The 17,548-nt window shown below is 40.5% G+C and overlaps 1 protein-coding gene across 2 annotated transcripts in view; it reads left to right on the top strand.

The window, feature by feature from the left end:
• ap2s1 (adaptor related protein complex 2 subunit sigma 1) overlaps window positions 1-17,548 on the top strand; it is a 43,850-nt gene that overhangs the window by 9,126 nt on the left and 17,176 nt on the right. For both annotated transcript variants that reach the window (XM_043680881.1, XM_043680883.1), the window contains exon 2: window positions 8,369-8,518. In XM_043680881.1, coding sequence (XP_043536816.1) covers window positions 8,369-8,518 — 150 coding nt within the window. The remainder of the gene's footprint in view (window positions 1-8,368; window positions 8,519-17,548) is intronic.

Here is a 17,548-nt window from a genome sequence, read left to right as displayed (position 1 = left end):
TTTTCATTCTGAATTGCATACTCGTCTATATTTTTCTGTCTGTGAGAGATGATGATGTGCAGCAAATTCACTGGGGGGGATAGTTTCTTAAGGTGCACTTTTGCTGATTGGTGAAAAGACCAATGAAGAGAGACAAGCTCTGCTGCAAGAGCCTCATATAAAATGGTTATTGGGTGTTGCTGTAGATGGTTGTTTTTACCATGCCTATGTGTCCACTGATCATCATGGTGGCAGCTGCTCGCCCACAGGTGATGTTCCCATTCCCTTCTATCATTAGTTAGTATCTCCCAGGTATGAAATTATTACTTAGGGGTCTTCATTGCCATGCTTGTGAGCATCAATGAAGCAGACATTAGGTGTCCTTTTGGGTTTTTGGCTCATTGCCATCCAAAACGTTCTTGGAAATTCTAAATTTGAAAAGCACTTGAATTGTAAAGGAAAACAAATGATGCCAAAAGTTTGTGTTGGCTGAAGAAGAGAAAACTGTCACTCTTACAAACCTGTAATCACTGATAGGCATGTGCCTCCATTTCTACTGCCCTTGTCATGTTATCAGCAAATAGCCAAATTTTGTAATACACAGGAACCTGGATTATCTGATGACGTGGGTAGGAAGTATTTCATTCAGTTAATTGAATTCGGGAGAATCGAAAGCTGCATAACATGGTTTAGCCAAGCATCGGGATCTTAGGATCTTGCTGTATAGTCCAATATTCAGATAATCAAGGTTGCTCTGTAATTATATGGAAAACAGGTCAAAGGCAGGTTGTAGACAAACTGATATCACAGTAAGAATATCTGGAGTTAGCCAGAAAAATGCTGCAGTCAGTATGAATAGATATCAATATATGTCTTAATTTGTCCTGCCTTAAGTTAGCGATTTGAGTCAAGTGAACAGTTGAGACCATTTTTGCTCTCAAGGTGAAGGACCAACCATTATTACAGGTCCTGATCATCATCCATTATCTGTTACTCACAGGTGGACATCAGAGGAGTACAAGATTTGACTCATTTGTGATCAAACAGCTTGCTGTCTCCACTCTTTTATTAACTAATTGCCACTGAGATGTGCTGGAGGGCTATGTGAAACTTAAACTGTTAACCTAATGAACCAATGGAAATGATAGCCATTACAAATGTGTGTCTATAGGATAACATGATAGATTGAGACCTGAATATTAAAGGGTATATGATATTTAGGAAGGTTAAAAAGCTAGGAAAAGGTGGAGGAGTAGCTCTGTTAACTACTACTGGTACTAGCTCAACAGAGAAGGATGACCTAAATTCAGAAAACCAGGATATAAAAGTGATTTTTATAGAGATGAGAAATGACAAAGGCATTATGTCTTGTGGGAGTGGTGTGCAGGCCACCTAACATTCTTATGTTAAGATGGAACATAAAGGAGGGAATTATGGGAAGTTGTCAGAAAGATATGGTGATGATCATGAATGATCTTAATCTAAAGTTATACTAGAAAAATCAGATGGGCAATGGTAATGTAGATATGGATTAATTAATGATAACAGAGTGAAGACACATAATGAGCAACCATAATGAGATTGAATTTTAAGTTAGTTTGAGGGGGAGAGGAGTGGGTCTGAGACTACTTTTTAACATTTAAATGAGGGCAGTTGTAAGGACATGAAAGCAAAGTGAACACTAGTTTTCTTGTTCAGGGAAGGATGTAAATGCATTGGAATTAATCCAGAGAAGGTTTACCAGACTAATACCTGGAATGGTTGAGCTGGCTTATTGGGAAAGTTTGGATGTGCTAAGCTTATAACCGCTGAAGTTGAAACACTTGATGGCTCTTGACAGGATGATGTGGAAAGGATGTTTTCTCTTGTGAAGAACGTACAACTAAGGATCGCTATTTGAAAATAAGGAGTTGCCTATTTAAGAAAGGATAAAGTGAGATTTTCTTTTTTTCCGAGGGCTGCGAGTCTTTGAAATTCCCCTCCACAAAAGATGGTGGAAGCAGAGTGCTTGAATATTTTAAGGCAGAGTTAGACAGATGCTCGATAAGCAAGAAGGTGAAAGGATATTGGGAGGAGGCAGGAACATTAAGTAATCAAATCAGCTGTGACCTGACTGAATGGCAGAGCAGGCCCATGGAGCCAAATGGCCCACTCCTGCTCATAAATGATATTTGCATATCAATGTCCAAAACATGATCTATTTATAACAAGGGCTTGTGTTTAGATGGTGCCTTAAAGATAATGGGTTGAGGCTTCCATTTTAGTGGCAAAGTGAGAGTTCCATCAGTTTTTGGAGGGATTCTTGCAATGAGACCCTGCAAGGTTTCTTGCTTTATCTGATAAAACATGCCTCATTAACTAACTACCACACCCCAGTGATATCCTTTGTCTTACTATGCACTGTTCTTGGAACAAGTTGCCATCGGATATCTGCTTTAAAAAAAACGAATGTCTCTTGTAACTGCATCTTCTTTAAAAGCCTGTTGTGCATGGGAACAATAACTCAGTCTAGAGTGTCCTGTAGTTTGTTTGGAGGTATACACAGCAATGGAGGAAGAAAGTCAATGACCTTCCCCACTTTGCCAGTGTAAGAAGGCTATTCTACATGGAGTATCCTCCACTTCATTAAGAAGGGCATGGAGTATAAGAGCAAAGAGGTGATAGTGTACTTGTGTGAAATGTTTATTAGACAGTAGCTGAAATATTGTACATAGCTTTGGGTGCCACATTATAGGATGGATGTGAAAACATTGGAGAGAGTGTAAAAGTGGTTTACAGGAATGAGAAACTTTTTTGAGGATAGATTGAACAAGTTGAGATTGCTCTTGGAGAGAGAAGACTGAGAGGAGATCTGAAGTTTGAACGGGCTGCCCAGAGTATAGAGAGAGAAACTGTTACCATTTGCAAAAAGAACAAGAGAGTGTAGATTTAAAATACTGTGCAAAAGAAGCATAGTTGAAGTGAGGAAAGACATTTTCATTTGATGAGTAGTAAAGGTATGGAATGCACTGCCTGGAAGTGTGGTGGAGGCAGATTGAGTTGAGGCTTTAAAGAGGGTATTGAGTGATTATTTGGATGAAAATAATGTTGGAAGGGTATGGGGAAAAGCAGGAGATTGGCACAAACTAATGATACCCATTTAACTTAATCCTGTGCAGGCATGATGAGCTGAAATGCCCTCCTTCTGTGCTGTAGCACTTCTGTGATGTGCCAGAATCTTCTCTCCAATTCCTCACACTCATTCTAACCCTGCTATGGCAACCATCCCCCACCAACGCTCATACTTCAGCACTTTCGCCATAGGTTACAACATTTTCCTCACTCACTCTCACCCCACCATCCCTGTCAGTGCTTACTCTGCATGTCCTCTGCATCACTTCCTCACTTGCTAGGATGCTTCCTCAGCATTTCAGTGGCCACCCACTTTCATCTCCCTTAATACCTACCTCTCTCTCACTCCAGGAGGAAAACAGTGGAGCAGAAAGAGTCAAGATGGGTGGAAGCCATTTAGTTTCTCTCTCCATCCTGCCTCTGATCACCCTGGCTGGCTGGCTGACTATTACCAAGCCTCTGAACTGGTATCAGATGGTGCCACTAACTTACTATGTCAGCACACCATATGAAGGCTATCTCCTTTGACTTGACTGAGGACTGCTGCCGACCCTGTCAAGCTTCTTGCCTTTGTGTCTGCGCTAAACAGCAAAAAAATGAGCTTCGTATATCTGGCTGAGGGGCAAACCACAAAAGAGCAAGGTGAGGCAAAGGTGAGGTATGCTGTGAGCATCCAGGTAGACACAGAGTGAATGAGAGCTATGACAGCAAGAAAATAGGCCTGAGCCTTGTCCAATCCATGAGCTTGTTGTGTGACCCTGAGTTCAGTGTGTGCCTGTGGCAGCCCTTACAATGATAGTCACCAGTGCAGCATTAAAATGCAGAAGTGTGGTATAAGATGTGCCATGAGGATTCTTGGAAGTAATTCCATGTTGAATACTTGACATTTACCTTGTTCAAAATGTTTGGTAAAGTATGAGGCTGAATATAAATGAGTTGAGTTGTGGCAATCAAAAGGCATTTAAAAAAAAACTATTATCTCCTTAATTGGCAACATACCGCTATCAATAAGAGACTGGCCTCACCATTTAGAGAAAGCATAAAAGATACAGCAAGATGTATCTTACATCAAGATCAGCCTCACTGAGTATCTTGTCTGATTCTGCCACAAATCTCACCATAGCTCATGTCACTCAGACCCCTGTAAGATTCCACCCAATAAAACAATCTAAAGTGCTTCAACATAGGCATCAAACCCATCAAGTCAGATTTGAACAAAACAGTTGGGTTTTAAGGAATACAAGAAGAAAAGAGGCAAAAAAGGTTTAGGGATCAAATTCCAGAGCCCTGTGCTTTGGCAGCTAAAGTGCAGGTTCCAAATATGAAGCAGTTACAATTGGGGATACTCAAAAAGCTAGAATCCAAGGAGCGTCAACTGGACTTTTAACTCCTGGCCTAATGTTAGAATGATTTATCAAGCTCCTGAAGGTGTCATCAGAGATGAATTTACATATTTAAATTGAACTCTGCACCATCTTTGGGAGGTGTCCTTGCTGCCTGTAATAGTACAACTAGATCAGGGCAGGGCAGAGTAAGACTGGTTAAGTCTCCTGTTTTCCAGCTTACCTACCCAATATCTCTTTATTGCAAGTTGAAATTAAAGTCACTTTTTCTTCTCATAAAATAATGAATAATCAGTCATCCTTTCAAAGACTTGTTTCAAAGATCAATGGAATTTTTCTGGATTACAGTTATATCTGATCAAAAATGTCTACCTTCGAGTTGAAACATTCCTTTACCTTTGACCTTCTGGGACTATCATATTTCCTATTAAGAATTTTGAGAGCGGAATAAATACAGACTTTAAACTTGCTTATCTTGTATGAGTGTAAAAATATGTTTAAGGAGTGTTAGTCTGCTTCACTGGTGGCCTCCATCAATTTCAAATTGAACTCTATATGGACCTGGCACCCAAAGATACAAGTAAACATTTGCGAATGCAGGGACTTCTGCCTGTATGTTGTTTATTAACCAAATTCAATAATAGGTCAAGGCCATACAGTAGGATCTCATTAGGGATAGAATGAGGAGAGATTGTGAATGAAGTGGTCAGTAGGTTTGTGCACATTTTTGCTTTGCTTTCTGCAAGAGAGAAACCTTTGAGAGGTGAGGAGCTCCCCCAGTTTTAATATTCTGAGAAAGAATAGCCCTGAAACCTTGCGCACCAAAGCTAGCCACTCCTTTAAGTTGATCTGGTACAGCTAAGATACTGGCATCTACCCGACAATGTGGAAGATTGCCCAGCTGTGTCCTATCTACAAAGACCAGAAGAAATATCACTCAACCATTTATCGGCCTCCTCCCAAGCATCAGTAAAGCGATGGAAAGAATCAAAAATAGTTCCATCAAGCAACCTTGATTCACTATCAATTGTTCCTTTCCGATTCCACTGGAAGCATACGGTTCTGAAATTTATTGTAGTCTTAGTCCGCAAGTGGGCACTGAATACTAGAAGAGGGGTGTAAGTAACTGTCTCCAACATTAAGACAGTTTTTAACTGGAAATGGTGATGAGGAAGACCAGCAAAATTAATGTAAGGGGCATCAAAGGTTAAATAAGCTGCCTGGTACAAAAAGGCATGGTCATAGTTATCAAAGGCATGTCGTCATTGTCCCAGGAATTCACTAAGTGTTTCTCGGGGAGGTATCCTCAGCCCAAGCATCTTCAGCTGCTTCTTTGATGACTTTCCCTCTCTCAAAAGGTAAGGAGGGTTATCCATGATCAATTCTGTAATATTCAGCTTGATCAGCAATGTCTAATAACAAGGTAAGAAATACCTGTCTAAATCAAGACTAGGGAAATCTGAAAATTAGGAGAAAGTGAGGACTGCAGATGCTGGAGATCGGAGTCAGAGTGTGATGCTGGAAAAGCACACTTGGTCAGGCAGATCCCAGAGGCAGGAGAATCGATGTTTCAGGCATAAGCCATTCATCAGGACTTCCTGAGTGGATCACGTCTTAATCCTTGAACAACGTCAGAATTTTCTTTTAATTAGCTTGAGTCGGAAACAGAGCAGTAAGTCTTGATACCAACATAGTACAGATTCAGACAGAAGGCAGTGCACATGAGCTGGTTGCTTAGGGAAGCTCAAAGGTGTTGAAAGATGTTGCTGCATTTTGGAAAGGCAAATCAGGGCGGGATTTAAACGCTTAATGGTAAGGTCCTGGGGAGTGTTGCTGAACAAAGAGACCTTGGAGTGCAGGTTCATAGTTCCTTGAAAATGGAGTCGCAGATAGACAAAATAATGAAGAAGGCATTTAGTATGCTTGCTTTTATTGGTCAGTGCAGTCATTCTGTTATAACACGTGTTTCATCAATGCAAATTCGCTGTAACTTGATTGGCGAATTGGGGACGCTGTTTCTACAGCACAAACTTTTAAAACGTGTGTTGGCTGTAATACGATTACAGCGCCAACACTTTAAGCACTGTTTATAAAGTGTGATTTTTCAATAATGTAGGGTTGCAGAAGAATTTATTGTATAGGAGTTGGGAGGTCATGTTGTGGCTATATGGGACATTGGCTAGGCCTCTTTTGGAATACTGCATTCAATTCTGGTTTCCCTGTTATAGAAAGGATGTTGTGAAACTTGAAAAGATTTAAAAGGATGTTGGTGGGGTTAAAGGTTTGAGCTGTAGAGAGAGGCTGGAGCTATTTTCCTTCGAGCATCGGAGGCTGAGGGGTGATCTTTTAGAGGTTTATAAAATCATGAGGGGCATGGTTAGGGTGAATAGACCCAAGGTCTTTTCCCTCGGGTGGGGCTGTCCAGAACTAGAGGGTACAGGTTTAAGGTGAAAAGGGAAAGATATAAAAAGGGACATAAGGGGCAACTTTTTTACACAGTGGGCGGTGTGTTTATGTAATGAGCTGCCAGAGGAAGTGGTGGAGGCAGGTACAATTACAATATTTAAATGGCATCTGGATGGGTATATGAATAGGAAGGATTTAGAGGGATATGAGCTAAATGCCGGCAAATGAGACTAGGTTAGGATATCTGGTCAGCATGGACGAGTTGGACCAAAGAGTCTGTTTCCATGCTGTACAGCTGTATGACTATGATGTTCTGATCCTGTATTGACAAAAAAAGGAAAACTTAAGCCAAGGATTCATGTTCTTTTAGTTGTATCCTGTCCAGTTGTGAAGAGTCGCTCAAAAAGCCTTCTCATTGTGTACATGTATATGTGATATGCCCATTTGATGCTTGAGCCATATACTTCCTTTCAATGTGAGAAACTCTCTCAATTGTCCTTAGTTGTATAGATCCAAGCCAACTAGAAATTCAATTCTGACACAATTCCAAAGGGCAGCTTGAAAGAATTAGTCAACCAGTTGTCAACGCTGTTACCTCCATATCATCTTTTGAAAACCAATTTATGAGGTGTATGCTAATTTAAATAAAAACATTGGACAGCTGGTTGCACTTTTCCAAACAATTATTGGAAATGTTGTGCTCGAGTGAATTCAGCACAACCTCCAACTGTTAGAATATATTAAACCCAGCTCAATGGAACACTTTTATCCTTGTTCGTCTAATGAAAATCCACTAGGCATGGTTTGGAAATATTAGTGATGGGACGTTTGCTACTTGCAATTTATACACCTAATTCCTTACTGCTTTCCTTCAAATCCTATAAAGATTCTGCTAGACCATGAAGGTTAACAACATTCTCGGTTTGAACTCTCGTCTGAGCTATTATGGTTAATTCCAAACAGTGCACGTAGCTTCATTTTGGTTAGATACGCCTGGATGAGGAATGGAAGTGTTTATTTTGTTCTTCCATGCTCAATTGCTATCCAGTGATATCGGTTACAGACAGTATCATTCTCCATTGCAGGGCACCTCTAGATTAATAGCCCAATTACACACACTGTCTAATGGTTCACATCAGGTTATGGACACCCAAGGAACGAGACCACGGAATGTGTTGGCAGCTGCTTGAGAGGAGAAAGGAGGAAGATAAAGAACATAGGGCTCATCGAGCAGTGAGATGTGAGTTCTGTTTCCCCAACTCGATTGAGTTGCCAACATAACTAATCTCCTGTGAGTCTGGATCAACAAAACGCTAGTACAGGCTGGGGGACAATTTGTTTACTGGGCCTTGCAGCCAGATATGTTGCACAAACAAAATGGAGGGGAGCATACATTCCAAAGTAATAAAGAGTAAAAAGGTTTCATTGGTATTTCTCATGTAAGGTTGCTGTAAAATTTTCCCATGGGCACTAATTCAGTCAAAAAGATGACACCACTTCAGTTCACCAGTTTACTTTTCTCTCTTTAGATCCGTTTCATTCTTATTCAGAACCGTGCTGGGAAAACCCGCTTGGCAAAGTGGTATATGCAGTTTGATGATGATGAGAAACAGAAGCTCATTGAGGAGGTTCATGCAGTGGTGACCGTTCGTGATGCCAAACACACCAACTTTGTGGAGGTACGGTATGGCTTCAGGATTTTTGAAGCTGCTGTGATCAAGTTATTGTGGTTCTTCATCTATAACTGAATTTGGTACTTGGCTTCGGTGCACTCCCTCTGAGATATGTGTCACTCCCTCCCTGTGGTACAACATTATTGAACACGTGCACGTTGATAGTCAAGCTTCCATTAACTGCCATTAGTAAATCTGGACTAAGAAAAGGATAAATTGACTCAAGGGCTTTCCTCTGATTGTTGGAAAACATTTATAAATATTAGATAACTCGATGATCAGCCTCATTTGTGATGTTCTCTCATTTGAATAGCATATTAATAACTGAAATTCTGCTGTCACACATAAAGTATAGTCACTTAGATGGGTGATTACTTTTGTTTCCACCTTTCTGACAGTGGGTATTTGCTACAAAATGGTACCCATCATTATAAAATGCTTTGGAGAGTGATCAGAAAAGGAACCACAACATAAAAATATGGATTACGTAGCTGAAGTGGGGTGCAGGGGTGATGGCTGTAATTGATGCTTTTTCTTGTACAATAAGCCAAGTTCCTTGTTTCAGCTATGTAACTGGAGGCTGAATTTCCAACAGTTAAGGAGGTAAGGATGTTCTCCAAAGATTGCTCCCAAATGCATCAACCCTATGGGTTAGCAAGGCATTTTTTTTTAAAAAAAAAGCACTGTTCATAATGTTATGACATTCCAAAGCCCTTTACAACCATTGAAATAATTCTGAAGTATAGTCACTGTAGAAAATGTGGCAGTCAACTTGATATAAAAGATAATCTGACCACCCTATTGGTATTGGATGATGTATCATCACAGAGTGATAAAGCAGATAAACTCTAATTCAAAATAGTATTTGAGAAACTAGTACGTTGAAAGAAAAGTGCAAACCATGAGTGTTTTTGCTGAATGAAAGATTAAGTCTTCTTTGACAGCACCTCCCAAATTCATAATCCCGACAACAGAATGCAGTGTTTTCCAAACTTTTTCTCTCAGTGATCAAATTGTGAGTGACCCCCATCTGAGACCAGGAAACTGTTAAAGCAGAAGCACAGTTGTTATAACTGTCAGAGTTCCATAGCAGTCGTTACTGCCTCAGAGTTTACCATCCCACAATTCCAGCTTGCTAGCCCACTTGGACTCCTGACCCCCGTGTTGCAAAACCCTCCAGCAGAAGGACAAAGGTGGTAGATATATGAAAAAAGCACCTGCAAGCTCCTCTTCAAGCCATATACCACCCTGACATGGGAATAGATTGGCATTTCTTCGCTGTCACTGGGTCAAATTCTCAAACTTTCTTCATCACTGTGAGTGTACTTACACTAAATATGTGAGTCCACCATCAGTACTTAAAGGAACAGTTAGAATAGTCAATACATGCTGACTCAGCCACACATGCCCACATCCCATTAATGAATAAACTGAAAGGTACATAGTTGCAGCTTGTGATTTGTAAAGGTTCCATCCAAAAAAAATGTACATATTGGCTATGTCTCACTAGAGTCAAATCAGGATTGTTCAAACATCACTACTCTATATGTACAAAGCTACATGTATACAAGTGTTACTGTTTAAGGGAGGTTTCTCATGTTAGCTGTGCCAGATGTTAGCCCCTATTTAAAATGTGAAGCTTTCGGCTGTGACTGGATGTTCAGACACAGATGTCTGTTAGGAATTTGTAAAAACATCAGCTTTGGGAATCCTTAAATAGGAAGGTGAGATTAAAATTCCTTAGAGTCTCACATTTTGAAGCTGAATGTAGTTCAATCTTTATTATCTGGAACCTCTTCCCTATTGTGATGGCGCTATGGCTTTAAGAGGTGAGTCATAGAGCTGTACAGCATGCGAATAGACCCTTTGGTCCAACTCATCCATGCTGACCATTAATCTAGTCCCATTTTCAGTATTTAGCCCATATCCCTCTAAACCTTTCCTATTCGTATATCCATCCAGATGTTGTCCTGTTTGTTTTTTAAAGAAAGGTTTTAAGGAGGCGCTGAGATATATATTGAAAACTTGTAAACAACTTGCGAGGCCTTGGTTTTTTTTTAAAACGTTGGAACAATACAAGCAGCCTGAATGGGTGTGGTCAAGCTCTCACAGAATCAAGATTTTTACTTTCTTAGTTTTTCAGTAGCAGTTGTTGCTGGAGTCTCAGCAGGGTTTGGAAGCTGCTGTACATCTCTCCCTGCTACATTCTCCTCTCTCGGTTACAACTAAAAACTGGGGGAGAGGTCTCTTCCTTCTACTGGAGTTGCATGTGAGACCATCTATTTTATGAATTATCTTTTGCCAAGAGTGCGTTTATGGGATGTTACTATATTGGAACAGTTACTGTTTAGTAACCAATCTACTATTCTGCTACGTTTTCCAATAGAGTTATAGCTAAGCCAATTCTTTTATTTTTTCCACATTTGTTCTATTTTGACTAAAGTGTATGAATACAGTGTGCTTTGTTTCAAATCTGGAAGTTTAACCAATCAAATTTCATCTGGAGAGCAGCACCTTATCTTTAAAGTAAGAAAAAGTTAGGGTTTAGACTATCATTATAATATATTTTGAGGGGGTCAGGTCTGGTCCATAACTCTTATAAAGGAAATAATGTTCTTGCACTGGATGTTGACTCCAGTCTTGAACAGTTCACTTTTTTTTCCAATTTGCTCCACTCATCTTCTGTTGGCAGCACCTTTGGGTAGCTTGACTCACCAGTCATTGCATGCAAGTCATGACGGTTTTTTACGAGACTATCAGTCAATTTACACAGCTGAATCCAATTAATCCAATATCGACATGTACAGCCTTTCCAATGAATTGTGTGTGGGTGCTGTGAATGTCACTCATAGCAATCTGGGGCAAGGTGTTTGTCTCCCGGACTCTGCTTCTTTAAACAAAGTGTAACACCCCACGCTGCCTACGCTGAGATCCAACAATCCAAAATATACTGAAAATTGAATGAGTTTACCACTGAAAAGGGGAAGAACCTGGCAGCTTTGTTGACAGATGTCATTGAGCCCTTAACTAGAAAATCACTGATTCAGTTCCTGGTATGTAATGAATTAATTCATCTCCACTGAGCCAGCAGTTGGGGATGCTACAATTAACATGTCAGGTTTTATTTTGGAATTCTTGAAGCCAATGCCTTTAACAGATTTATAATACAAATAGCTGTCCAAACGCCACAGCTAATTCTGGTCATTTGTCACTAAAAGTGAATACCAACATCTGGTAGAATCAACAGAAGAATGACCCCATAGACAGTAACATCTGCCCGCATGTAACCTTAATGGGTAGTGTTTCATGGCAGTAACGCTCATGTATTCACAATGCTGCGACAGCTCTAGTGGGACATAGCTAATATGTAACTTGATTGCCTTTGAGTCATTAGTTTCACATACTGCTCCAATTAGCCCTGTGCTGTGTCGCTGTTAGTTCACTGTTTTGTTTACTTCTTCGGTGTTATGTGAATTGTATTAATCCTCAGAGTACTGACTGTTTGTTTTTTAATCTTACAGCTCCTACTGCACATAGCGAGCTTACCATGGCAGCAGTGAGCAGTGGGACTCATTCGTTCTGAAAAATACTTCTATTTCTCCCCTCTTTAGAGGGCACTGATTTATACTGTGGATGTAGAAATTCAATGATATCTGGCCCATGTGACTATATCTCAGTGTGTTGGCAAACAGCATGCATATCACAGGCTAGAAATAAATAATCTTTCTATTCTGTGGCAATAAGTGCCATGCCAGGTGGTACACTAATGTACCAAACTAAGATTCCCCAAGAGTTTTGTCGCCAGAAGCCTCCCATGTTGCACACCATAGGGCCTCTGATTCTGAAAACACTTAAACTGTGCTCCCATTAACATACAGTTATCTCAGATTGCTGATAACAGTAGATTCCAGTGTTCTGATTTAGGACATGTCCATCAAAGATGTATCGAGCTAATAACAGCCTTCAACAAGCCTCCAGAGCCATAAGTTCAAACAGCTTTACAATCAGGGTCATGCACAGGCTGGCAACATCACTGTCTCAATGAGTGTATTTTAATGGTAAACAGGATTCAATTTCAGACCTGAAAACAACAGACAAAAGAGCTGCAGAGCAGGAACACTGAGTATTATTGAGCAAAACACAGAAATGCACAAAGGCTCAATCTTTCCTCAGTTCCTTCTCAATTTTAGCCAATCAGCATCAAGGCCCTGTATGCTCAAACCATGGAGTACCAATCTGCAGAAAGGTTGGCATCTAAGTGGACGTTGTGATTAGGCTGTCACTCGTGCCAATTTGAAAGTTTTATTGGAATGGAAACAGATTTTAAAAAATCATATTATACTATCAGCCCTTACTGAGTAGAATAATCTTAGCACAACACCAGTGAGCAGTGGAACTTGAGTTTTTTCTGAAAAACATTTCTATTTCCTTTGTTCTTCAAAAGCCACTGATTTATGCTGAGATACTAGCAGCTCACTGAAATTGGCCCATGTGGCTATTCTTTGGTGAGTGTTGGCACACAGCATGCTTATTAGATTAGAAATAAGTTTCCTTTCAATAACACAATTAAGCGTTATGGGCACTGACGTTGAACAGTAATTTATCAGAAAAAGACTGCAAGCACTCAAAAAGTCAGGCAAAATGAGAATGGTTCGTTAAAAACAGCATAGACTGGCTTCTCATCACTGCACTCTTCTGTTAAACTTGGTTTAAAAAATGCTTCGAGTTGGTTTAGAAAGATTATTCATAAATGTTAAAAACATTTTTATATAGATTTCAGAATTGAAGATTACAGCGACCTTTTAACATGCCCTTAGATCCCGGAAGTAGTAGGGCATGTAAATAAGGTGATTAAGAATGCAAATGAGATTATTGCCTTTACCACCCAAGGTATAAAATACGAGAACAATAAGGCAAAATTAATGAAACGGCAAGTTGTGAGGGGGATGCAAACAGTTTATGTAGAGATATTGAGAGGTTAAGTAAGTGGGCAAAAGTTGGCCAATGAAGAATGATGTGGGAAAATGTATAGTTGTTATTTTTGGGACGGAGAACAAAAGAACAGTGTTATTTAAATGGAGAGAAATTTCTGAAAGCTGCAACACAAAGGGATACTCACAGATGAAACATAGGAAACTAGTACACAGACAGCAGGAAAGCTAATGGAATTATTTCAAGAGGTTTGGAGTATAAGAATAGGGAAGTCTTACTGTAACTGTACAAGGTGGTGGTGAACCCATATCGGGAGTACTGTGTGCAGTTTTAGTTCTTGTTTAAGAAACTATTATTTCAGTGGAGGTTCACTAGGATGATCCTTGGTATGGAAGGATTATCTTGTGAGCAAAGGTTAAATAGGTACTCGTTGGAATTTAGAAGAATGAGGCGTGATCTCATTGAAACATCTTGGATTGTTAAGGGGCTTGACAGGGTAAATGCTGAGAGAATGTTTCCCCTCAATGGAAAGTCTAGGACTAGGGTGCACAGTCTCAGAATAAAAGGGCAGCAATTTAACACTGAGATGAGGAGGGATGTCTTCTCTCAGCGGGTTGACTGTCTTGGGAACTCCTTGTCACAGAGAGCTGCGGGGGTAGAGTCATTGTCATTGAAAGCTGAGATAGATTCTTGAGGATTAGGGGAGTCCAGGGTTACTGGGAAAGGGCAGGACATGAGGATTGTTGGATCAACCATGATCCAATTAAAATGGCGAAGTAGGCTTGAGGGGCCGAAAGATCTTCTCCTGTTCCTATTTCTTATTGTCTTATAGGTTATGCTAGAATTATATAAAAGGCAGCTTAGACCACAACTCAACTACTGTATGCAGCTTAAGTCACCTGTTTATTCAGAGGGTCAGAAGAGATTTACTGGGATGCTGCCTGGCTGGAGGGTCTGAGCAATGAGGAAAGATTGGATAGGCTGATGCTTTGAGGAGAAAGTGAGGACTGTGAAGGGCTCATGCCCGAAACGTCGATTCTCCTGCTCCTTGAATGCTGCCTGACCTGCTGCGCTTTTCCAGCAACACATTTTAGGCTGGTGCTTTCTTTGGCACAGCGAAGATAGGGTGGAATGGAAGGCAGTTTCTTCCATGAAGAGAGAGGTCAGTAATCAGGGGCATAGAGTTAAGTAAAATGCAAAGAGGAAGATTTATTTCACTCAGAGATGGAATCTGGAATTCGCTGCCTGAAAAGGTGTTTGAGTCAGAAACTCTAATAAGCAATTGGCAAGTGGGAGAATTTTAAAAGTGAGATAATGAGAGTTCAGAGGCATTATGTTCCTGTTAGAGTAAAGGTTAAGGCTGGTAAGGGTAAGGGACAACAAATGACTAAAGATATTGAGGTTCCAGTCAATAATAAGAGGGAGTCATATATTAGGTATATTCACTGGGATCAAGTGAATCTCTTGAAGAGTATAAGGGGAGTAGGGGCATTCTTAAGAGGGAAATCAAGAGGGCAAAGAGGGGATATAAGATAGCCTTGGCGGGTAAGGTTAAAGATAATTCAAAGAGATTCTACACCTACATTTAGAGCAAAAGAGCAACTAGGGAGAGAGTAGGGTCCCTTGAAGATGAATGATGTCATCTATATGAGCAACCAAAGGAGATGGGAGAGACCTAAATGAATTTTCTGCATCAGTTTTTACTTTGGAGAAAGAAATGGAGGCTCGAGTGCTTGGGGGAATAGATATTGATGACTTGAAAACAGTCCACATTACAGAAGAGGAAGCTCTGGAGGTCTTAAAAAAACGTAAAGGTGGATAAGTGTCCGAGAACTGTCCAAATATATCCCAGGATATTGTGGGAAGTTAGGGAAGAAATTGCAGGGCCCCGAGCAGATATATATATATCACCTACGGTTATGGGTGAGATGCCAGAGAACTGGAGGGTGGCTAATGTTGTGCCTTTATTTTAGAAAGACTGCCAAGCGAAGTCTGAGAACTATGGAATTGTGAGTCTGACCTCTATTGTTGGAGGGGGTTCTGAAAAAATAGGATTTACATGTGTTTGGAATAGTCAACATGGCATTGTGCATGGGAAATTGTCTCCCAAACTTGATTGATTTTTTTTTTTGAGGACATAAGATTGATGAGGACAGAGCAGCAGACATGGTCTACAGGGACTTCAATGAAGCCTTTGACAAGGTTTCGAATGGCAGACTAATTAGTAAAGTGAGATCACCGAAATTCAGAGCGAGCTTGCCAGTTGGATACAAAGTTGGCTTGATGGTATGAGACAGAGGGTGGTGGAGGATGGTTGGTTTTCAAACTGGAGGTCTGTGACTAGTGGTGGGTCGGTGCTGGATCCACTTTTGTTTGCATTTATATAAGTGATTTAGATGAGAATTTAGGAGGAATGGTTAGTAAGTTTGTGGATGACACCAAAATTGGTTGTATAGTCAACAGTGAAGATGGATATCTAAGATTACAAAGGGATCTTGATCAATTGGGCCACTGGGCTAAAGAGTGGCAGATGAAGTTTAATTTGGTTAAATGCAAGATTGCATTTTGGTAAAATGAACATGAGTAGGACTTGCATGGTTATTGGTAGGGCCTTGGTTAGTGTTGTAGAACAGAGAGACCTAAGGGTTCAGGTGCATATTTCTTTGAAAGTTGCATCACAGGTGGACAGGGTGGTTAAGAAGGTGCTTAGCATGCTTGCCTTCATTGCTAAGACCATTGAGTATAGGAGTTGGAACATCATGTTGAGGTTTTACTGAACATTGTTGAGGCCATTTTTGGAGTACTGTGTTCAGTTTTGGTCACGCTGGTATAGAAAGGATGTTATTAAATTGGAGAGGATTTGCCAGGATGTTGCTGGGACTGGAGGATTTGAGTTATAAGAATAAGCTGGGACTTTTTTCACTAGAGCGTAGAAGGTTGTGGGGTGACCTTATGGAGGTTTATAAAATCATGAGGGGTATAGATAGAGTAAATAGCAAAGGTCTTTTCCTAAGGCTGAGAAAGTTCGAATCTAAAGGACAAAGTCTTAAGGTGAGAGGAGAAAGATTTAAAAGGATCCGAGAGGCAATTTTTTTCTCTCACAGGGTGGTTCAGATGTTGAATGAACTGCCAGATGGAGTGGTGGGTGCAGATATAGTTAGAATATTTTTTAAAACCATTTGGATAGGTACATAAATAGGAAAGGTTTAGAGGGATACAGGCCAAACATAGGCAAGTGGGACTAGTTTAGTTTGGCAAACTTGGCCAGCATGGATGAGTTGGACTGTAGTGTCTGTTTCCATTTCTGCCGAATGATGCTATAAGCAATATTAGAATATTCATTTGTGTTGCCATCGTCTCCATAGACCTGGACCAAAGCTAGGAAGTGCAATTAGTGAAGCCAGATTTTTGTTGGCTGGCGGAGATAGGTAGCACAAAAGGAGGCTGAGTCTACTGTTGCAGTAACCACAAGACCAGAAGACATTGGAGCAGAAGTAAGCCATTCAATGAAATCAAAGCTGATCTGACCATCCTCAGTACCTGTCTTTTCCCTCTAACCATTGATTTCCTTATTGATTATCTGTCTGTCTAAACCTTGAATATAGTCAACAGGCGTAGACTCTAATTTGCTTTTCAACCATGCGGGACTCTGCGGTCCATGCATGGCAGCAACTTCTGGAAGTAGAAGTCAATAGTCTGATCAGTGTGCAGACGCCAGTCAACCTTGGAGAAGTTGAGCACATGCACAGCCTCACTGCTTAGGGGGAATGATGTTAATGACCCCGCCTTGACAGCACTCTGTGGCAAAGAATTCCATAAATTCACTACCGTCCGAGAGAAGGAATTCAGCCTCATTTCTGTCTTAAATAGGTGGCCCCTTATTCGGAGATTATGTCCTCTGGTCCTCGACTCTCCCGCAAGGGGAAGCAACCTTTCTGCATTTACCCTTGTCAAGTCCCCTGAGAATCTTGTACGTCTGAATAAGATCCTTATTCTTAGAAACTCCACTGATTACAAACGCAGTCTATTCTTCCTTCCCAATAACAACATCCATCCTTACCTGGTATTGGCCGAATGATTATTTTCTGCAGTGCCCTCCATTGC

The sequence above is a fragment of the Chiloscyllium plagiosum genome, chromosome 41 (genome assembly GCF_004010195.1).
Source record: "Chiloscyllium plagiosum isolate BGI_BamShark_2017 chromosome 41, ASM401019v2, whole genome shotgun sequence".
NCBI lineage: Eukaryota > Metazoa > Chordata > Chondrichthyes > Orectolobiformes > Hemiscylliidae > Chiloscyllium > Chiloscyllium plagiosum.
This window is presented reverse-complemented; position numbering and strand designations above follow the sequence as displayed.